This window comes from Simochromis diagramma, unplaced genomic scaffold, assembly GCF_900408965.1.
Source record: "Simochromis diagramma unplaced genomic scaffold, fSimDia1.1 OVJJ01000344.1, whole genome shotgun sequence".
NCBI lineage: Eukaryota > Metazoa > Chordata > Actinopteri > Cichliformes > Cichlidae > Simochromis > Simochromis diagramma.
Window position 1 is genome coordinate 4,485,313 of NW_024387375.1, and position 22,482 is coordinate 4,507,794.

At 40.7% G+C, this 22,482-nt stretch overlaps 2 protein-coding genes and 1 long non-coding RNA gene across 4 annotated transcripts in view; 2 read left to right on the top strand and 1 right to left on the bottom strand.

The window, feature by feature from the left end:
- ppm1lb (protein phosphatase, Mg2+/Mn2+ dependent, 1Lb) overlaps window positions 1-5,973 on the bottom strand; it is a 53,229-nt gene extending 47,256 nt beyond the window's left edge. Inside the window, exon 1 of the mRNA XM_040009341.1 lies at window positions 5,025-5,973. Coding sequence (XP_039865275.1) covers window positions 5,025-5,423 — 399 coding nt within the window. The 5' untranslated portion in view covers window positions 5,424-5,973. The remainder of the gene's footprint in view (window positions 1-5,024) is intronic.
- A 498-nt stretch (window positions 5,974-6,471) lies between these two features.
- Window positions 6,472-22,075, top strand: nmd3 (NMD3 ribosome export adaptor). Of its 2 annotated transcripts, none has more exons than XM_040009305.1 (16): window positions 6,472-6,579; window positions 7,914-7,997; window positions 10,064-10,198; window positions 10,362-10,458; window positions 10,918-10,998; window positions 11,503-11,631; window positions 12,396-12,486; window positions 14,110-14,188; window positions 14,683-14,779; window positions 15,288-15,405; window positions 18,089-18,234; window positions 18,632-18,744; window positions 18,856-18,928; window positions 19,102-19,208; window positions 21,273-21,343; window positions 21,553-22,075. In XM_040009305.1, the coding sequence occupies exons 2-16, from the start codon at window positions 7,954-7,956 to the stop codon at window positions 21,684-21,686; spliced, it is 1,515 nt and encodes a 504-aa protein (XP_039865239.1). In that variant the 5' UTR covers window positions 6,472-6,579; window positions 7,914-7,953; the 3' UTR covers window positions 21,687-22,075. The 2 variants fall into 2 exon arrangements, with proteins under 2 accessions (XP_039865239.1, XP_039865237.1); XM_040009303.1 differs by lacking the exon at window positions 6,472-6,579 and adding an exon at window positions 7,425-7,560.
- LOC120719852 lies at window positions 12,493-13,501 on the top strand. Its single transcript, XR_005692760.1, has 2 exons — window positions 12,493-12,810; window positions 12,879-13,501. It is a non-coding gene; the product is annotated as an uncharacterized LOC120719852 (long non-coding RNA).
- Window positions 22,076-22,482: the final 407 nt, after the last annotated feature.

The following is a 22,482-nucleotide window of genomic DNA, read 5'->3' on the forward strand; positions in this document are numbered from 1 at the left end:
AGCCCCCGCATTCAAGTTAAACAGGCTTATAGTTAATGTCTTCTCTATGCTCTACAGTTAAGGTAATTTTGCACTGCCTGAAGCCACAACCTGAGAGTGAGACGGGGAGGAGTGAAGTATGGCTCACTCTCTACATCCTGGTAAAGGAACAAATGGCTCATGTTGCCATTAAATGGACAGAGAGCCCAGGGTTATCACTTTCATGCAGGTTATTCCCACGTGTCAGCTAAAAATCAATCTCCATTTAACTGATAAATCTCCTCACTGAGCCAGTATCTAATATGACGGGGACAGCCGAAGGTATGCTCACATTAAACACCGATTTTTAACGATTTGGAAATTGAATTTGCATTGTGTGTGTGTGTGTGTGTAAGTGGGGTTTGTGATGCAAAAAGATAATGAAAGAAAAAAGGAGATTTCCAGATGTTATCAATCGCTCACTGATAATTTATTTATCTGGTAGTAAACTGATTGGTTCCAGTGAATTGGCAGAACATCAACAGAGTCAAACGAATGAAGACATCCATCTTCTGTCGCTACCGTCTATCCTCCAACCAGCTGAAAACGAACCGCAGTACAGGCTGGCCATCTGAATTCATCTTAATTTGGCATATGATGTGCTTTTCAGAAGAATGCACAGATAGCAACATTAAAGAAACGGCTCACGCTCTAAACTTAATTTATCATGAAGTGAGAAAAAGCACAAAGGAAGACTTGGAGGTTCTGTAACTGGGAAAAGGATGGCAGACAAAGAACAGCGGTGAGCTTGTCAACATCCTGAAAGAAGAATCAGAGCGATGGCGATGTGAATCACCACTTTGACTCAGAACTTTTAGAATAAAAATCAGAGCAAAAACAGGAAGTAAACACTGCCTTGAGTGGAAGTTATCAGCTTTATATTCGGGCAGCCATATGCACAAGTAATCATGTTATCACGGGTGGGCAGACCTTTTATTGTATTAAATCATGCACTCATTCACTACTTGCATTCAGGCAGTTCTATGAAAGTCTTGTATTGTGAGCTCTTTGGCTAAACACAAAAACTATTGGACACTTGGACAGCGCAGTTTGGTAATATAAAAACAAATTTTGCAGCCATTTACATTTGGATGCACCAATCTTCTTCCTCTCACCTGTCTATGTTTTTATGGTTTTCTTTCTATTGCATGCTTGGGTAATGACCATCAGTTGTACGCTATTTCTTGTGAGGCCTTGTACCATACTTTGCGTCTACTGAAACGGCCTAAGTAATTCACTACACAGATCCAGTCATGTGAAAAGTAAAGTTTCTCACCGTACTCCTGAGAGAAACAAAGTACATCCATACTGCAGCCAGGTAAACTGCACCTCTATAAAAGTGGAAGGTTTGGTAAGCTTGCTGTTCTGGAGCATTTAGTTTACGGTTAAAACTAAGCTACAATCTTCCCAGGAATGGGCATCCCCAAAAATTCAGACCGTGCAATGTTCAGAGGGCATGTTTAAAGTTCATGACAGCAGAATCAGAAAAAGACTGAACAAGTGTGGCTTGTTTGGACAGCTTCTCTAAAAAGAACATGGCACCCCGGCATAGGTTTACAAAGCTGCATCTGATTAAACCACAAGATATCTGGAGCAACGTCCTTTGGACAGCTGAGACCAACGTGGAGACGTTTGCTGTAATGCAGAATGTCTGATTTGGAGAAAACCAAACACAGCATGTGAGCACAAACACCTCATACCAGCTGTCAAGCATGGTAGTAGAGGAGCTACGATTGCCACCTTGCAGTCACCAAGTCTGAACATGAACTCCTCTGTATACTAAAGTATTCTAGAGTTTCTCGTGAGACCATATTTCTGACAGATAAAGGTTGTGCTAGCACAACAATTATCCCAAGCACACCAGCAAATCTGCAACAGAATATTTGAAAAAGAAAAGAATAAAAATGTTGCAATGAGCCAGTAAAAAAGTCCAGACCTCAACCTGACTGAAATGTTGTGGTGGGGCTTTAAGAGAGCTGCGTATAAACAAATGCCTACAAACCTCAATGAACTGAAGCAATCCTGCAAATAAGACTGGGGAAAAAAATCCTCCACAATGATGTGAGACACTGATAAAGTCATGCAAAAAACAACTGGTTCAAGTTATTGCTGCTAAATAGTGGTTCTGTGAGCTAATCACAAGGTATAGATAAGAAGCAGTTTCTCCACAGGACTCTATCATGTCAGGTGAAAACCATTTTACATGACTGTAAACACAGAGCAATTATGGATGCAGCTTTTTAATTCAGTTTGACTTTTTGGAGAAGAGCTATGCAAGCTGTTTGAAGCTTACTGCCTGCCTTTTCCAGCTCCATCACTAAAAGCAGGAATGAGAAAGATACCAATCTTGTACTGATCAATTTCTTGGCAAGAAAGCATCTGTTTGCCTGTCAATAATAGGATACAGTAATTACAAGAGCGTTTAGTGCCTGCCCTCACTCACAGCACCGGTACTTGCATTAACAATAACGGATTGCAGGAAGAAATTGAAAGCTTTGTGAAGCCAAGATGATGAATCAATATTATAAATACCAACCAGAGCTGGTATGCAGGTAAACTGTCAGCTGTTCTGATAAATCCTTCAATTATTATTGGAATTTGGAATTATCACGTTTTTTACCTGACTTGGACATCAACACAGGCCACTTTTTTTTTTTTTTTTTTTTTTTTTTTTTTAATTTCCTGTAATTAAATAGTTATCAGTTAACATTAATCAATTATATAACATAACCACTGGTGGCAGCCTTTATTGTAGTTTAACTACAATTTCCTCCTCTGAGTTGATTGTATTTCTCTATTTTAGCATGCTCACACCCCAGTGAAAGTGGACTTTACATTTTTGTCCATTACGGGATTTGTAAACATCCAAGAAGGGCTAAAGTCTTGGATGCTAAAAAGATGCTGGCACAAGTCCGACATTGCTTTAATGACTGTGTATATGTGGCCTGGATGAGCAGAGTGTGTGCGCATACGTGCGTGTGTAAAGAAATTGAAGCATTTGACACCTCACTAACAAGCCAGCTGAGACAGCCAGTATCCTGACGCTGCCTTGGGCCACACAGCATCACTCCGCTTAATGCCCTCTGGCTAAGTATAAATATAAAAATATCTACATCCACCAAAGAGAGGAAGTTTTTTATGTTTATTTGTTTATTTATTTATTTATTTTCCGAAGGCTGCTGACTGGCAACCATTTTCCACACTTCAAAAGAGGGCGTGGGAATAAACCGATGCCCATGGACATGCAACGATAAAGCAGACTCTCACATCCAAAGGCAAATCCTAAGCATCTCTTCTCGCTCTTCCCACTCGCCACCGATGCTCTCCCACTCGTTTTCTCTCTTTTTTTCCCCTGGCAGATCAACAAACATATCTCCTACTTATTTTTCTTAAACACATGTATGGTGAGCTGTGGCAGCGCTAACAGGTTAGGCCACTGATCGCTAAAAATGAACTCCACAGAGGAGGGAAGGAGGCCATGAGGGGAAACCCAATCCAATGACCACTTTTGGTCAAAAAGCTGCAGCATCCAGCGTTGTGGCCTAAAATTTAATTTCCCCTAGTAGAAAAGCCACCTCGATGCCTTTAGCTGCCTATTTTTAGTATGTTATCATTTAGCCTCAATCAGAGTACAGCAGTCAACCTCAGGAGTGAAGATTGTTGCAGTGAGACAATAAAAAAAAAAAAAAAGCACTGAGCTCCACCAGAAGTGGCTCATCAGAGAGAAGAGAAGAGAAGAGAAGAGAAGAGAAGAGAAGAGAAGAGAAGAGAAGAGAAGAGAAGAGAAGAGAAGAGAAGAGTCTATTGGAGTTTATGTTTCTTCTTCTTTCTATTTGGTGGCTCTGTTGCATCAGCACTGTCAGCTGAGGGCACAGTCGAAGCCTCAGAAAACAATGCCCGAGCAGAGGCATGCTTCGACTTCATAATAAATCAGTGTTTTCATGTTCCCGCCTGACTGTGGCATCATGTCAAATGCTCTTTGTCCCTTTAACTGACAGCACTTTTTAAGGGTCTCATTGTGAGCTGCTTTGTCAGGCTGTTGCCTCGATGCCCTGACATTAATTAGCACCAAGGAAGCAGAAAGCAAAGGAGAACGGCTGTAACCAGCGGACTAGTGATCGATGTCATCTGTGTTTTTCCTCACAGTATGGGGCCCCGGATAGAATCTGAAAAAAATCTGAGTTTATCCTTCTCCTTCCAGCTATAATTGTGTTAGACTATGGGGGATGCATCCCTACTTTGGACAAACAAACCCAAGAGAGATTGTTTTTGGAGAGAAATAAACTGGAAATAAAGAGCATGCGGCTCTTCTTGCGATCTAAAAGAAGACTCTCTCACAGGGAGGGTGAGTGTGTTTGCAGGGCTGTAACGAGACAACCCAGAAGCCCCAGTGTCGCTGTGCCTCTGTGTGGGTATGTGTGTGTGTCACTTGGTTTGTCCTAATTAAAGTCATAACTTGCACCCATCAATGACACGGGACGTCAAAGTGAATCCTGCCTAATTACTCGACCTCGAGTCCCTGTCTTAAAGAGTCTCCGTGTTAACACATTCAAGACATTCATTAGTTCAGTTTCTCCTTCCCCCGAGTTGCATAATCCTGAATTAGTTTGTGTTTGATTAAATTACCACAGAGACAAAAAAAATACACAGGGTTCAAACTGAGGAAGGAAAATATCCCCTTCATCACTACACATTAACTCTATGTAACTTAATACACTGTAATAAATGATTTATGGGGTGGACTACATCGCTTTATCCGTTAGAAGTTATTTTAGGTGTATAGAAAGTAGATTTTTATCCCTCATATTTATACTTTATTTAAAAGTACAACGAGGACAGCTTCAGTTGAAAATACAGAGTAAGATCTCTGCTTTATTTAGTCTCGTTCGTGCATTTAATAAAGAAATAAAAGCAGGTCTAAGAAAAGGACCAGACATAACTCATTCAAACCCACACTTTAGCCCCCCTGGAGATCACTTTAATGTCCCCCTGGGTGCCCCACTCACCTCTCCTCCGTGGCCATCAAAAACCCCAAAGATTGACGGGTGACTCTTGTTGACGATGTCGGTGAGCACCTCGAACCTGTCCTCCATGTGATCTCGCCGGCCTTGGATGGAGTACACGGCCACGTTGTTACTCTTGAACTCCCAGGTCTTGGAGAACTCCGCGTCCAGGACGTCCAGCCCACCGAAGCGCTCGTTCTGCATCATCTCCGCCACTTTCCCCTTGACCATCTTGACCGCATCTCGGCTGGACTTGACGATGGTCTTCACTTCGTCCGTGTGGAAGAAGTAACTCCACAGAGCCAGGCTGATGCACAGCAAGAACAAGGTCTCCGGTCTGAGCAGAAAATAACGCATGATCCGACCTAATAGAGACAGCAGGGTCATTGTATCCTCTATCATTTATTTATTCACGCGCAGGAAATCGCGGCAGGTTGTGTGTCGCTCGCCCCCCCCGCCGCAGATTTCACTCCATCGTCGCTGTTTTTGTTGTTGATGATGTTACCGTGTTTGGTTTGGTTAGCGGCGAAACATACACATTTAACCGAGCTACTCACGCCGGGAAACATTCAGGTTGTACTGGACCAACGGGTGACACTTCACTGGGACGTATCAGCGACCGAGGGGAGATAAAGAAGGAGAAGCGCGGTGCACCGGCTGGTTCCCTCTAGCATTCAGCCCAGCAGTGAGCCACCACCAACGGCTGTCCGCTGACCATCTGCCGCGGTCCGAGAACACGGACACCCCAGGCGGGAAACAGCAGCTTCTCCCCTCCGTTTGGACTTGAGGTTAAGCCAGTGTGTTGGCTAGAGTAAAGTTGTGGGCAGAGCCTGTCCCTCCCCGGCCAGCCCTGCTACTGTTTCCAGTCCTGAAATAGCAGCCTGTGCTGAAACCCTCACATTCCCAGCTGCCACACTGGCTGCGAAGCCCCGCTGCTGCTTTCCTAAACGGCCGTGCTGCTTTTACGTGCAGCTCGTAAAGTTCGCCTTCAAAATTGTAGGAAATAATTGCATTTAAAATATCAACACTTACCCACAGACAACGCATAGTGATACCGTTTAAATAAGGGACCCGACCCCCCCCCCCCCAAAAAAAAACCAACCAAACAAACAAATAAAATAAAATAAAATAAATAAAAACCTATTCAACTGCAGCTGGTTACGTCTGAAAACAAGGTGATTAGGCGATGCAAAGAAATGTAATCTACAGCCGTTTAGATAAATAATTTAGATACATTTAGATAAATAAATAAATTAGTTAATTAATGTAATCACTTGAAAGAAAAGAACAGTTGTGTTGTGGCTACAACTTAATAAGTTGTCGCATTCACTGGCTTAAAATTCAGTAGAGAAACCAATAAGAAAACTGCAGACTGTTTACAAAAATTAAATTATTGCAGCATTATGTTATTTCATCCAAATGTTATAAATTCTACTGCTCAATTATATGTCAGCCATGCCTAAAATCTCACCAGGGGTTAAGCAAGACACCAAGAGAGAAACCGCACGGGAGATTTACGACAGAACTCGAAGGCGTCCAAGGACCAGTCATACCACAGGTGAGTCTGAAGACCTCCGTGAATCAATAATTTTAAATACATGCTAACACGCAGCATTTCATTATAAAATTAAATCAGATAAATAACCTTTCATTAGGCCCAGTGTGTTTGTGGCAAGGTAGAATTGTCATGTTATAGGACAAAAGGGGAGTTCCTGTATTAATGCTTGTGTCAGAAGTCCTTCTCAGGCCTCCCTCCCCCCCCACCACTAAAAAACAAACAAACAAACAAACAAACAAACAAACAAACCCAAACAAACTGAGAAAACTTGTAAAATTATTGTTTTTAGAACTATAGTATCAGTCGCACCAGGAGGGAAATGTGAGATCAACACGTCCTCAGTTTAGCCCCTCTATTTGTTAACGTACAATAAAAAGGCAAACGAATGAATCAAAAAAAAAGATGTTAGCAGGAGTTTTGGTGGAAAGTTTAAATGACTCTGTTTTTACCGTATTTCCTAAAGAAAAACAAAGAGAAAGGGCACAAAAGTTAAAGTTTATCAACTGAGCTTTGATGTATTGTTATAAATATAAACAGCTTCGCTATGATATGCATGCCTGTTTACCTACTAAATGAGATTTTCTAATTTTAATTCAGTCAGTTAAATGTTAAACTCTTCTTCACAACAATACATTAAAATGATCTTTAACTAATTGCCTAAAACGCTTCTGGTAATAATCTTATACTTTTACTATACCTTTTAAGATATATGATTATATATACCACCATCAGCGTTTCAGATTATCTAATACAAGATTTAAATTGGAAAAAACAAGTAATAATTTCTTATCTATTTGGTATTTAAGTGGCATTTTTATTTGATTTAAATTTTTATGAGGAAATGTATTCAGGCAAACAAAGACAGTCCCGGGGTCCTTGAGTCCTGCCTGACGCCATCGAGCCTCTCTCGGTCCTCTGTGGGTAAAACGTGGGGCTACCTCGTTTACTGTGTGCTGTTGATTTCTCATCAAAATAAGATCAGTAAGTTTTGTCAACACTCGGTCGCTTTAGCTGTAGTTACTGAATACTTTCAGTCGACTCTGTGTGTTTGTTTCTCCGCGAAAACTTTTGAGAATCACTCAGAAGAGTTAGCAGTTTAGCCTCCGGTGCTAACACACTGTATCAAGAGCATCAGCCAGGCTAGCAGTGCTAACTGTACTTAGGGCAGCTTTAGCGTTGTTTAGATATCTGTATCTCCGTTTCTAAATGAACGCTTGGAAACGAAATAAGCCTGTCTGGGTTAACGTTTATTAACCCTTTCTTTTTCCCAGTCGTCTGTGTTGTGCTTCAGCGTTGACAGGGCCACTTTACATCTGTCATGTTTGTGTCCTCAGAGATAACTGGACCACCTGAGACCCACTCAGCTTGGCAAGGATGGAGTACATGCAGGCTCCTGCCTCAAGCAGCCAGGGGAACATGTAAGTGCAGACCTTTAGCACTGTGTGAGTTTTAACAGCAAAGCTCGTTCTCCAGACTGTGGATAGCATCTCTGCCTCTAACTATAAAGCCTTTATTTCCTTTAATGGTGGTATTAAACTACCAGTAGGAGGCAAGGACACAGGATATATTGGCCGATATTTGGCTTGCTAACTATCAGCAAGCAGAATAATCAACTACATAGCAGCAGCAGCCTGAGTCATAAAGTTTTCTGCTCGACCATGGTAACATTTCAATGTAAATATCTTTAAAAACTATTAAAGATAAAAGCTTGACATTTTCCTTGGCGTCCCATACCATAAAAGTGAACCAGAATCTGTGATTTGGGGATAAAGAAATATGCAATTCTTAAACAAAGTTATTTTCTCACTTATAATTTGAGTGCCATATGGAAACTACAGGATTTTGTTCTATTCAGGTTAGACATCTAATGATATTATTCTTTATGTAGTGCAACTTGTAATATTTACTCAATCAGCAGGAAATGGAATGAAAAAAAATTTTTTTTTCTTTCAAGTGTCCATTACTCAAGTGGATTTGGCCCCCCAGCATATGCAAAGTGTATACATTCAGGGTGGTTTGAAATGTTGGGCTTCCAGCATTTTTGAGCCCTCATAACATTGTAATGTTATAACATCATAAGTACAGTCGATAGACACATGAAAAATTTAGGGCTGGACACATGTAAGCTCTGTTTTAAAACTGCAAGCAAATCAACCAAAATATTTGTATATTATATTTGTATATATTTGTTTTAGTAATCAACTTTGAGCAGCAGTATAATCATGGCTTCAATAGCAAAACTGCACCAGTGGTCATGTTTGTAATGTAATGGGAAGAAGCACTGGTACTCTGGATGTTTGATCTGCTTTGTTATAATTCACTGGAAAAAAAAAATCAAAAAGTGCATTTTTGGTTAACTTTCAGGGGTAATATCACTACATGGCATAGGCGGCTGGTCAAAGTTGTAGCATAAGAAATTTCTTTTCTTTTTTTTCTTAAACCAACATTTTTAAATCAGGCTTATCGGTTATACATAATTTCTTCCGTTAGTTATTGTACCAAAAAAAAAAAAAAAACAGATTCTGATGGAGTCATGTGGGGGACAATGATTGGGTTTTTTGTTTGTTTGTTTTTTCATTAAATCATCCATAAAGCACAACTGCAGTAAAATAAAATATACCATCTTTTCAGTGGGTGTGTTGCTGATTTGGACCAAAAGTTCCTAATTAAGAGCCCTGTTGACAAATTTGGTTCAAATCCTTTTCCACCGATCCAGTGCTATTAGCCAATCTCGAACCAGTTCTACATGTTTTAACCAAATAAAACTGGTTACCAGTGCCATAAAGCTGACACCAGTAGGACACCACAGAATTTCTGGTATCAGTAACTATGTGAGGGGTTACCAAAAGAAATTCCCTAATGATTAGCAGCCCACAGATTCTGATAACTATGTTATATCTTGTTCTCATGTAAATTACTTCTGCTCTTAAAGCTTCAGAACACTTGGATCTCAAACCTGTCAAAAAGTGGGAAAGTTTTCAGAAGATAGCATTTCTCTGCCACGGCACATCACTAGTGGAATACAGATCATGGAGCAGTCTTTGTTAAGACTTACAATAAATAATTAATATTTTATTTATTAGTCAAATAATAGGCTTGATCTGAATACATGTCCCTAGGCTGTAAAGGGGCTGCAGCTGTCTTCAGTCCAATATAACAACTAGCAGTAGCTTTTGATTTTAAATTGATTATGGCGCACTGTAAGTGTAGTTTTGCCAGAACCACTGAGATGAATTATGTCATCGAGTAAAGTGAACATCGTGACTGTTTATTTTCAGAAAATGCTCAGGTGATGAGAAAAATATGGGAAAAACGCGACAACATAAGCTGCGACCTGCTGTGTAAAATCTCCCATTGTATTGTACATGCTGTCTTTAGTGAAGAGGCTGAAACCTATTATATAAATATATATCATCAACAAAAGGGTTTGAAACAACCCATCATTTATTCGTGTTTCATTGACTTTGGCGTCTCTCCCCTCCAGCCTCTGCTGTACCTGTGGTGTCCCCATTGCTCCTAACCCAGCCAACATGTGTGTGGCCTGCCTGCGCACTCAGGTCGACATCTCAGAGGGAATCCCCAAGCAAGTCACAGTGCATTTCTGCAAGCAGTGTGAACGGTGCGTTTCATGCATTTAATAACAAACACATAACAGTTGTATTTGTTTTGTACACTGCAGTGCACCCATTATATCACTGTTTCTCTTTAGAAGGCATTTACAGGTGAAATGTAGCAGTCAGAAAGGTGTGTTTTTATTTAAATGCATTTCCTCTTTTACGCAGGTACTTGCAGCCTCCAGCGACCTGGGTACAGTGTGCTCTGGAGTCCAGGGAGCTGCTTGCTCTTTGCTTGAAAAAACTAAAGAGCTCTATGTCTAAAGTAAGCCTCTTTCTTACTCAGTGTCACTAAAGACAAATAGCATATTTCTACATAAGTCAAAGATTTCTAGAATAAATTAAATATAAGGGGGTGTCCAGTGCCAGTTTGTAATATGAGATTCACAAGCTGCTTGTTTCAGTCCTGCCTTTTTATTGAGCACATTTTCTTTTTGTTGTGTTTTTGGGTTGTGTGAGGAGACATATGCAAGCTAAGAATTCATATCCTTAAGTATATATTACATTTTTAATGACAGTAAAGTTTAATCAAAACCTTAATGCTGTCCTCTTAAAACCCTTCTAGTTTAATGTTCTGTGCAGGTACTCTGTGATACATTATTACATTACAGCATCTTTCCCATCTATCTCTTTTTTTTTTTTTATTATGATGTGCACCACGTTCACTATTGTACTTCTCAATACTCAGACAGTCCTCGCAGATCTAAAACATCTCTCTTCACAGGTGCGACTTATCGATGCTGGATTCCTGTGGACAGAGCCGCACTCCAAAAGGATTAAGATGAAACTGACCATCCAGAAAGAGGTTAGAAAACAGGGGGACGTTTCTACGTGTGGGAAAATTCTATTTGTAATTAACAATATGAGATGAGCAAGGTGCTTTTTGTCCAGAAAGTTTAAAACAAAATCTTTTAATTTTTTTTATAATCTTAAGAATATTCATAAAAGTGGTGACAAGTTGTAGGACGTGCATCCACTACAAAGTGACCCTGAGGTTGTTTTATCAGAAGAACAAGCGATCTGTCTGTTCTTCAGAGAGTTAAGTGAGAGTAGCGAGCCTCGCCATTGGCTGTCATCGCATCTCCTTGACCTTTAGTGAGAACCTGAGCCTTGTGGTTTTTTTGTTTGTGCAGTTGGAGGGTCTTTATAATTCTGCCTGCAGTTCTCCCTGTTCACATAAAAATTCAAGCATAACAATTCAAATATGCTCTCCCTGAACAGCTTGTTTAATGAATTTCAGCCACAAGTTTTTGTCATCGTTTCCCATGGAGTTGGAGCATATGGTGTGACTTGTTGTTGTCTTCTCCAGGTGATGAATGGCGCCATCCTACAACAGGTATTTGTGGTCGAGTTTGTCATCCAGTCCCAGATGTGTGACGACTGCCACCGTGTGGAGGCCAAAGACTTCTGGAAGGCCGTCGTTCAAGTTCGTCAGAAGGTAGACCTGTGGTCTTACACTCTAATAAGTACAAACTATTTTCCCATTCTGGCTGTTTTCAAGCTTTTTAAAAGCACTTTTAAATAAACCATGAACCATTTTATCAGTTATTGAAGTGGATAGTGAATGGTTATATTCCAGCACATTTGTAAAATTGGTTGTCATAGTAAAGGGTTAAAAAGTAAAGCTTGTGGTCAAAGCTGAAAAATGTGTGCAAAGCCTCTTTTTCCACTAGCACTGACTCGACTTTAGACGTCAAATTTCATTCAGAAGAGTAATGTTTACTTTTTACGGTTTTGTTTTTTTTTTTTGGGTCATTGACTGTTTCTCTCAGCGCTGTTAGTGTATCATATAAACATACAAACATACCTCTCTGAGTCCTTGTTGGGAAATACAACTCAAGACACTCTGTACTGACGTACTGAACTTTACTGCTGCAGAGACCGTAGACTAGCAGTTCAGTGATTAATAAATACCTTAGCTTCATAGTAACATAACTATGTTATTATATAACTCAGCCACTTCATAATAAAAGCCAGTCACTGAAAAAGCTTTTGCTCTGTAGCTGCATGACAGAAAAGGCTCAGCAGATTGTAGATGCATGAAATAAACAGCTTGCTCAGACGTGGAAAAAACCCAGCTGTATTGAATGCCATTAAGTTGAGTGTTCGCAGGCAAATGCAAAGCTACTTGTCGAGGTTTGTGCTGTTTAAAGGGATGAGTATGAGTTTCTCTGTGATGAAGATTTCTCTTTTGTCCATCAGACTGTACACAAAAAGACTTTCTACTATTTGGAGCAGCTGATCCTGAAACATAAACTCCACCAGAATGCCCTCAACATTAAAGAAATACATGGTAGGTCAATGATCTATGATTATGTGCACAACGCTGTGTACACCAATAGAATTCTATAATAATGTTCCAGGTTCCTAAGAATGAGAGAGAAGCTGATAAACACAAACGATAAAAGAATTGACTGTCTATTAATGAGCTCTTTCAAAATATTTATTTATCTTTTCATCATCTCTGTCTGCTCCTCTTCTTCATCTGCCATCTCCACCGCTGTTATCTCCTCCCTCATCTCCACCTCATCCTCTTCCTCCTCAGCTGAAGCCGCGTCTCCAGAAGTCAGAGCTCTTACCTGAGAGAATGTGCATTAAAAATGCTGCTTTATTCCCAGTTTATATTGTCAGCAGATTAAATGTGCAGACCTCCCATTTCTAACAATAAGCTGGCTGTAACTGCAGCAGCTGGTTAAAAGATAATGTTATGGACGCTAACCTTAGGTTTGAGTGTCCTAAAAATCTCACTTTCCCTATGATAAACAGTTGATTTATATTCTTGCATCTTATGAAAGTTTATACGCCAATTGCCAGAGTCTGACGGCATTGATCTACTTCAGTAACAGCGGCTAACACCAACAAAAACGGCTGCTCTTACTCACAGAAATGTTCAGGATAGCCGCAGCATAAGTCAGCGTCACTGTCATCAGTCAGAAATGAGCTTCGCTGGCTCGGTCAACTCGTATCAGACTCCTTCGACGACGTTCTACAGCGTCCTCAAGAGTACATAGACACGGACACTTCACATCAGGCATGTTGACAGCTGACATAAACAGTGGACTGAGAGTCTAGATTTACTACTGATGAATGAGGGGAAAAACTGAAAATATTACAAATATTTAATTGACACTTGTTTCTTTTTAATGTGCACATATTGTTTAAATATATTAAAGTGTTGTGTGTGCAATAATGTGTTTATACACAGGCAGTAGTGGAAACCTGCCAGCCTGCCGCGGCTGGTATGGGGTGCCGAGGGTTAAAGGGGAAATGCCTCGTCTCTGCTGTGGGGACTTTTACCCAAATTACACTGCAAAGTGGGAAACTTGCCCTAGTTGTCACCAGCGGAACTAATGTGGGTTAGAGCGAAGGAGAACATAATGATGTGTCGAGTGTTAATTACCTCTTCCCGTACCAGACAACCAGTCATGCATGCATATCACTGGCACCAATAACTCCATGCAGCTGTCCTCGCGTGGGCCTCTCAGGGGCACACGTTGTACATCTAATCAGTGCGCTCTAATCAGAGCGGGCGTTCCTTACCAGCTGCCTGCAGAGCAAGCTTGTTTCTTACCCTACTTATGGATGCTAAGTGCTGCTTCATACATACTTATATGCGCAGAGGCTCACATGCTGTGCATTGAGTGACATCGCAGCAGCAGTCCTCTGTATTCTTGGATGGGACTGTTAAGCGGAGTTTTGGCCCGATGGGGTTGTTTAAATCATCTCCATGTCTCGGCAGGACTTGAAAGCTTTAAGAAGGTTACATGTGGCTGCCATATTTTTCTTTCCTCTTCATCTGCGCTGTGGTATGTGCCGTTTTCATGCATATGTTCTTTGGCGTGGGGATGACCTGCGAAGCACGCCTGTGATAAATATATCTGTGAAGTGTATTTGATGGTATTGCCTTTTCTCGCAGAGGGCATTGATTTCTACTACAGCTCCAAGCAGCATGCTCAGAAGATGGTGGACTTCTTGCAGTGCACCGTGCCCTGCAGGTAAACATTGCTTCAGTCCATGCCTTTGAAAACACACAGCACGACCTTCACAGCGTTCAGTGATGGCGTCTGTCAGGGTTCAGTTTGTATGTAGAAGTGGAGGTGATTAGCTAGCAGGTGTTAGCAAAATGTTGCCTGTCGGTAATACATCTGAATCGGAAGAGAATGTAACCCCTTAAAAAGAAAGGGAATATATTAAAGTTTTTAATTAATTTGAAACCGCGTGCAAGTGTTGTGTCTGCATGGCAGAAACAGTTTATATAATCATGATCTACACAGGATGTGTAGATCATGATTATATGATCTACACATCCTGTGTAGATCATAGGATGATGATCTGAGATGTTGTGCACTGAGATGTGTGCACAACATCTCAGTGCTTTTAGGCCCTTTTGTTGTACCATTTGTCCGACTGACACTTAACAAGCTTTCATGTGTTGGTGAATGTTTTAATGTTACTAATAAAAATGAATACTTTCTTTTTAACTTTAAAGGTCAAAGGCATCTCAGCGCCTCATCTCTCACGACATCCACTCAAACACATACAACTACAAGAGCACCTTCTCCATGGAGATCGTACCGGTCTGCAAGGTATCCAGCAAACAGTTGCGTTTATATTTGGAACTCATTTTAGTTGAATCTAGGTTTTATCCCATGATTCATTGTTAGCAGTGAGACCCACCCGACTGTCCTCGTCACTCCTACGGCCTACACATTAGACATATTTCTGTTAGTTTATAAAAAGGGTTGAATTTGTGTTTAACGGTGACAGGTTAGATTAAACTGGAAAGCAATGACATTAAAATGAAGGTGGGGATTAATTGATCCCTGTCAGGTGTCATCTTCAGGAGTTGATTAGCTGCCCAGTGCAGTTGAATGCTTTAATATCATTACATATACTGGGTTTGTTAACACCTCATATTTCAGTACTAGGGCCTCCATGGAGGGACACTTGTTTTCTTAAATGAAAACGTCAAGTTCTTTTATTTATTTATTTTATTTTATTTTGAGCAAACAAGCTGTTCAGCACAAGTTCAAAGCCTTTTTACTCCACGTGACCTCAGTTTGACCCCCGGTTTTCTGGTTGTCTGGTTGCCAGGACAACGTCGTGTGCCTTTCACCTCGGCTGGCGCAGAGCCTGGGGAACATGGGTCAAGTCTGCGTGTGCATCCGTGTCACCAGCACCATCCATCTGATCGACCCCCGCACCCTGCAGAGTGAGTACGGAGGAGTTTTGACACGTTTAGCTGACAGCACGGCTCACGCTGTCTGCAGCTCACCTGGTTAATTGCAGAAGCATTTCTCACGTATTTGTGTTGGCTTGCAGTCAGCAGAGATGTAGTTTAAGTTGGGGATAAGTGCAGTAAATAATTGTCGTCCTTTAAAAAGAAAAAAAAAAGTGTAATAAAACCTAACAGCAAGTAGCTTTTGAGCTCGAACCTGCTGGCCGGGCCGGCCTTTCTTGTGTGGAGTTTAGAAGTTGTAGCTGTGCCTGTGTGGCTGCTTTTTGTGTGCTCTGGCCTCCTGTGACAGTCCTATAACACACATAACACACGTGACTCTATCCACCCTGCTCATCTCCTTGAATTGGACAAACGGTGTATTTAACTTGTAATTTAATTTTTGTTATTATTATTATTTTTTTGTTTGTTTAAAGTGCCCATGCCTATTTTGAATTCCTATGAATGATCTCATAGTAAACACAATTAGCTTCACTCTTTGCCCCGTAAAGACAACATTTGGCGGCCTCCCCTGGGCCTTAATGACAAGTTTGACACATCAGTATACAATACGTAGAGATATGGTAGTTTCAGGGTTTTTCCATGGGTAACTTCTACTAATTTCTGATGCACATGTAGTCATTTTGTTCTAGAAGCATCCCTGAAATATGACAGAAACCACTCAGTTCAGAAAACAGCTTTAGTGGCCTTTTAGTGTTAAGCTGCAGATATTCAACAGAAAATTGTCCAGTAATTTATTTGTAATTAACAGTAGCAGTTTTGTGTTATGAGACGTTTAGCAGCACATTTTACGTTTACATTTTATGAACCGTTTGACAGCTGATGGCTCAAAAATAATGGACATTTTAATTAACAGTGGAATTCATTCACTAGATTTAAATGTCTTCTGATTTCTTTAAGTCTGTTACCAATGGTTATTAGCATTGTTGAAAAAGAAGCTGCTGATTTTAGCACTTAATACATTTGCTCAGAAACTGAAATTGTGTAATTACATAAGAAGCCGATCATCACAGTCGACTAGCTGAATGTTTAAATATTCATCTGAGTAGTTTCTCATTATATGACTTTTATAAACCAGTTGTTGCGTCTGTGCACTCGGTTTAGCCTCTTTCAGTATCTGCACTTTTAGAAACATTACCACAGGTTGGTTATTTTTCACTCTTGTATTGTTCATAACACCAAAAGTATTTCCTGCATTACCGAGAGTCGCTGCTTGGTCGACACCCTTCTAAACCGCACTAGACTGACCCCAGTTTGGTGACCACATGTTCCACGCAGTCATTTTACTCGGCTGCTTCTCTCTTCTCCAGTCACAGCACGATATTAGACGTGCTCCCAGAGAGCAAAACATATTTCAGATTGCATTATTTATTCTATCAAAGCCAAGTTATCTGATTTAGGGGGACTTATTACCAATACAAGCACGGAGACAATTAGTGATGGGTTGCTTCCTCTGCGTGTGGCGTAATCGCTCATTTTGTGAGAGGCTGGATGGTCCTCCACATCTTGAAGCAGCACACACGTTTTTAATTACTCTTCAAAGAGCAGGCTATATTTGGAGCAGAAAGTTTTTTAGCTGGTTGAAAAGCACAAACAGCCTCAAGGCTGTCGAGCAGATTCAGCGGCACAAGGCAATTAACTCATGTATCAGAAGTATCTGTTTCTGTTTTTCTGCTTGTACAGTTTGGTTGCAGTATAGACAGGAAGACAGTCTTCCTGTCTAGTTTGTTTAGAGTACGAACAGAAAGAAAAAGCACTTATGGATAAATCAGACTTGGAATATTTTTAATACTCTGCTTAGAAAAATGAAAGGAAGATTTAGAAAACACACGCTGAATATCTATACTGATATAGGCTGGGTAATTTGTTAGGATTGAAAGGCTCAACTTGCCACATCTTTTCACGGAAAAGAAATTAATCTACGGACAGTGGGCTGAATTCAAATACAGCCCAAAAATCAAAGTGAAAAGGACGTGGCGGGCTAGTCCATTTTACTGAAATTTCATTACAGCAAATCCAAATGGTGCTCAGTAGTTTGTATGGCCTCCTTGTGCTTGATGATGGATGGTGTCCTTGGGGATCTCCTCCCACATTTGGACCAGGGTATCACTGAGCTCCTGGACGGTCTCAGGTGCAACCTGTCAGAAGGACTGAAACATATGTCCCAGTGGTGTTCAGTTCGATTTATGTCACGTGAGCATGGGGGGGGGGGCAGGCAGGCAGTGATATCAGTTCCTTGCATGAGCTGGTTTCAAACTGTCATCACATGTGGCCGGCCATTGTCGAGCACCAGGAGGTGCCCAGGAACCCTGCAGCAGGGTTTGACAGGTTCAAGGATTTCTTCCCAGTTTGGCAGTCAGGTTGCTGCTGCCTCACCTGTAGAGGTCTGTGCACCACTCGATGGATGTGTCGTGCCTGGGACCTACCTGTGTAACCTCTGTAGGGTCCAAATTTTGCCTTATATTGGGTCAAAATCCCAGAACTTTAACTGACTTGATGCTATACTCAGATTTAAAAGTGTTATTTTCATATTTTTTGAGTAGTGTATGTATTTTTTCCAGAAAAATTTATTTAAATATCCGGAAAGTTAAGTGTGTGGGTTTTTTTTTTTTTTTTTTTTTAAATTAATTACTCTAAATAATCAAAAGTATCTTTCTAGTTGCCGAGGTGGACGGGAACACATACTGGCGAAACCCCTTCAACGGTCTCTTCAACCCACGCCAGCTGGAGGAGTTCATAGTCATGGACACTGACATCATCAGAGACCAGAAGCTGGGTGCTGGAGCTGGCATGAGGTCCAACAAAGTAAGGGCGCGTGTGTGTTGGTGCAGAACAGATTGCATTATGGGGGAACATTGCTCTTCCCTTAGAAGTAAAATCAATAGCAAACCATTACATTATCCCTGAACCTGTATGTTGGATTCGAGCCAAATCGACACAAACAGTCAGGAGTGTTTCTTTTGAGGCGAGTGCGGTGTGTAGTTTCCCGTCGCTCTTTTGAGTCTTTGTGTGTGTGTGTGTGTGTGTGTGTGTGTGTGTGTGTGTGTGTGTGTGTGTGTGTGTGTGTGTGTGTGTGTGTGTGTTGCATTATTATTGATGCACCTGAATGAGCAAACTTGGACGAAAGAACAGGAGTAATGTTGTTTGATTGCTTTAAACATTTTGGATTTTCCCTTCCCTCTTTGTGTTTGTGTGTATACAGCACACCCTGGCTGAGGTGTGGGTTCAGAAAACATCAGAGATGAATACCAGTCAGCAGTACCACTGCCGTACATTCCTGGGCCACCTTCTCAATATTGGAGACCTGGTGCTGGGGTACGTACGCAGAACACTCAGATAACAATGAATAAATAAGGGTAATAATAAATAATGAAATAATGGTCAGTGTGTTTACACGTAATGGTTAATTTTCTTCTTATCTTGTAGGTTTGACTTCGCCAATTCCAACATCAATGATGAGTACCTTAATAAGATGAACCCTCACCATGTTCCTGATGTGGTAAGTGTCACCTGCACTCAGCGACACGATTTGTTGACTTGATTAACACTGACCTCTAGTGGCAAACTAAAACCCTGCATGGAGTTCTGAACGTTCATCCCTTCGTTAAATCGCATAGGAACAAAAATGTTGTTCCTATGTGTTGTTGAATTTGAGCATTTGTACATTCAAAGGTGCTGATCAAGAAGAGCTACGACCGCAGCAGGAGGGTGAAGCGCAGGAACTGGAAACTGCAGGAGATGGCCAGAGACCGTGAAGGCATGGACACGGATGATGAGAGGTAAGACTGCTCAGCTCATTGAGATGAATGATGTATGGCTTACAAGCATTGACCTCTAAGCTGTCTTGGGAATGTTTTTTTTTTTTTTTGTTTTTACTCTAAGATTAAAGACTTAAAAGTTAAAAAAAGCACTTTTGTTTGGGACTATGTTCAGATGTTTATACAGTGGTTTGGTTTTTTTGGGTTTTTTTGTATTCCTGTCGTCCTCCCTTCACTCCCAGCTGATCGTGGCTCCCCTCCCTGACCCTGGTTCTGCCAGAGATTTTCCTTCCCACTGTCGCTTAGTGCTCCCACATAGGGGTCATCTAATTGTTGGAGTTTTCCTTCCATTATTGTAGGGTCAACCTGAAGTTGTATAGTTTTCACTTGAGAAAAAAAATCATACAAGTCAGGTTTATTGGTGTGAATGATTTGTTTCAACCAGTATAGCGCTGTAGCTCACTGATGTGTGTTTTTGGATGACAGCGGAGGCGTAACAGATGAATGAGCTGCTTCAGACTCAGATACACAGAAAATACTTCTTAAAATGATTCATTATTAATTTTAAGCTTTTCATACAATTTCTAAACATATTGACAGACACAGTTGCCAAGTGGAACTGCAGACCTGTTAATATAGTTGAGGACACGCGCTTTACATAGCTGTGGTTCCTCATGCATCCCCAAGAGTGACAGAGAGAGAGAGTGGATAAATATTTACAGTTTTTTTTTGCTAACATGAATGTTCAATAAACATGTTAAATGTGTATATTTTCCCTTTTTTCTTGAGTCCGTTTGCTCATGCAAAATGAAATGTGAATGAAAATTAATCCACAGTAACCCTGTGACGAATCAGATTAAACATTTTAATTGTTTGACAAGCACTAATATATATATTATATATTTGTGTATACTTACCTATTAGTATATAGTTTAGTTTTTAAGTTGTATTTCACAGGAGAGATCCTGTGCTAAAAGATTGAAGAACACTCTTCAAATTCTCTTTGAATTTAAGCATTTAACATTCTTTGTGTTTATTCTGCATTTACTTCATTATATTGCATAAATGTCTGTTACAAGCTTAAATATAAAATTGAAAAATGTAATTGCAACTAGGCTGTTGATCAATTAATTGCAATGAATCATGATTAATTACAGAAAATTGTGAGATTAGTTAATTTTTTTTAATCTTTTGACAGGACTAAATATTATGCATTAATAGTCAGGTGAATAAAAAAATATCTAATCAGAAAGTGGGGGTCGGGGGTGCTCCTCATGAAGTATTCTTAAAAAAATTAGCATAAATTTGAAACGCCTTGGAAATATCCCTTAAACAAGAGCCGTCAGAGGGCACAACTCTCCCAGAGGTAAAAGGCTATGCTAAAACTTTTATGTTTTATGATGTCAAGTCACGCGGGCGTCAGCCTGTTATGGTCTCATTGTGACATCGAAGGGCGTTGTGTAGAAAACATAAAAAGTGTCTCTTACAGCTCGCTCCCTGTGATATGATGTATTACTCAATATGGTTTCTTGACATTTTTTTCCCCCCCAAGGTCAACTTTACTTTGGAGCTGGCAATGAAGGTCAAATGCTTAGCCAACCTAGGTACTCGTGTCCTGGAAGGCCCAGTATATTATTGTGAAGTTTTAGATGATCCATAAAAATTGTGCCTAATATAACGTTTTAAGCTGTTTTTTCAACTTTAACATTTTCTATGACCTCGACCCAATTTTTCACCAAAATTAAGTCTGCTTGAGCTATCAATGCACAAAATGTGAAAATTACATGTTAAAAACTGGTTGATAGACTGCTAACAATCAGAACTGATTACTTACTCCCTCCCTTTGAGGTGAGATTAAATAACCAAAGGGTCTTATTATCATTTTAAGATTAAAGCCGTTACTTCCAGCACGCACGTCTCTGGTGTAGACCACATAGGAAAAACACTTCGATACCTGAAACGAGGACTGAAGGGAGTTAATAGTTGTTTAGTGTACTAAGAGCGCAGAGTGTCATGTGGTTTGTATTTTGTTATCTGTAAAGTAACCAGACTGGTTTTGCTCTCAACTTACTTTTCTGTCTTCAGGCAATATCAGGACTTCCTGGAGGACCTGGAGGAAGATGAGGCACTGAGGAAGAACGTCAATATCTTCAGAGGTGAGCAGCTGATGACCGCAGCACAGACTTACTCCCGCAGCAGCATCACGAGAGAGATTTCAGAGCCTTTGTTTAGGTTTCTATTGTCAGGTTACGGCTCATTTACCGTCAACGGCTGCTTGAGGTTCTGATGGAAGTTGTGTCACACGTTCATTACAGATGATGCATGAGACACTTAATGAGCAGATGCTGATTTTTTTCAATTTCAGATGCGTCAAAGATCCCGGTGGAGAGCGACACTGATGATGACGGAGCACCACGCGTTTCCCTGGCGGAGATGCTGGAGGAGCTGAGTCTAACGGACGCCACAGGAGGAGAGGGTGCCGACATGATGACGGACTAACCAGTCGGCGTTCTGACATTGTGACGCCGACAGCCGATTTATCAAATAAAGGCCCGTTTACAATACAACGGTGCAATTGCACACCGGATTTAGAACTGTCTGCAAATTGGGGACCGTTTCAAACACGGACAGATGATATGTTGGAGCAAACAAATCCAGTGGTGTACTGGTTTATGATGGTTAAAACGTACCAACTGTGAGTCATAATGGCACTCAGTCATATGAAACATGATAATTTATCTCCACGGTCTCTCAGTGGATTTTTATCCAAACTGGGTCTTCAGATTCACATTTCCTGTCTTTATATGATCCTCTTTGTCATATCAGAATAATATGAAAATGAAGCAGTTACAGCTTCTTTATCGAAATAAATCCTTACCCACACATTTTCTGCTGGTTTAGAGGCTCATGTTGTGAAGTGCTTTGCTTTATTCATCCACCAGAGGGAGCTTTGTGCTAGGAAGATATGGGAAGTAACTCATTTAAATGAGGCTGGCAGCAAGCTGAGCAAAGTCTGTTAATGGTGTAATTTGGCTACTGTGGGCAAAATGCAAATGCTGTCCAGCTGCAACACCTTCAGCCAGCGAGCGAACAGTCTTTGTGAGGCGAGCTGATTTAAAAACGAAAGTGTAAAAATGGGCGTTCTTCCCCTCTCTGTTTGAAGCCTGTCGCACCAGCATGTGCTCTAAATGCAATACATTTAAGTCAGCACTTATTTGTGCCTTCACAGTTCATTCAAATCATGCTCTCAAGTCTATGCTTAACCCATTGTGCCACTAATGGCACATTTATGACA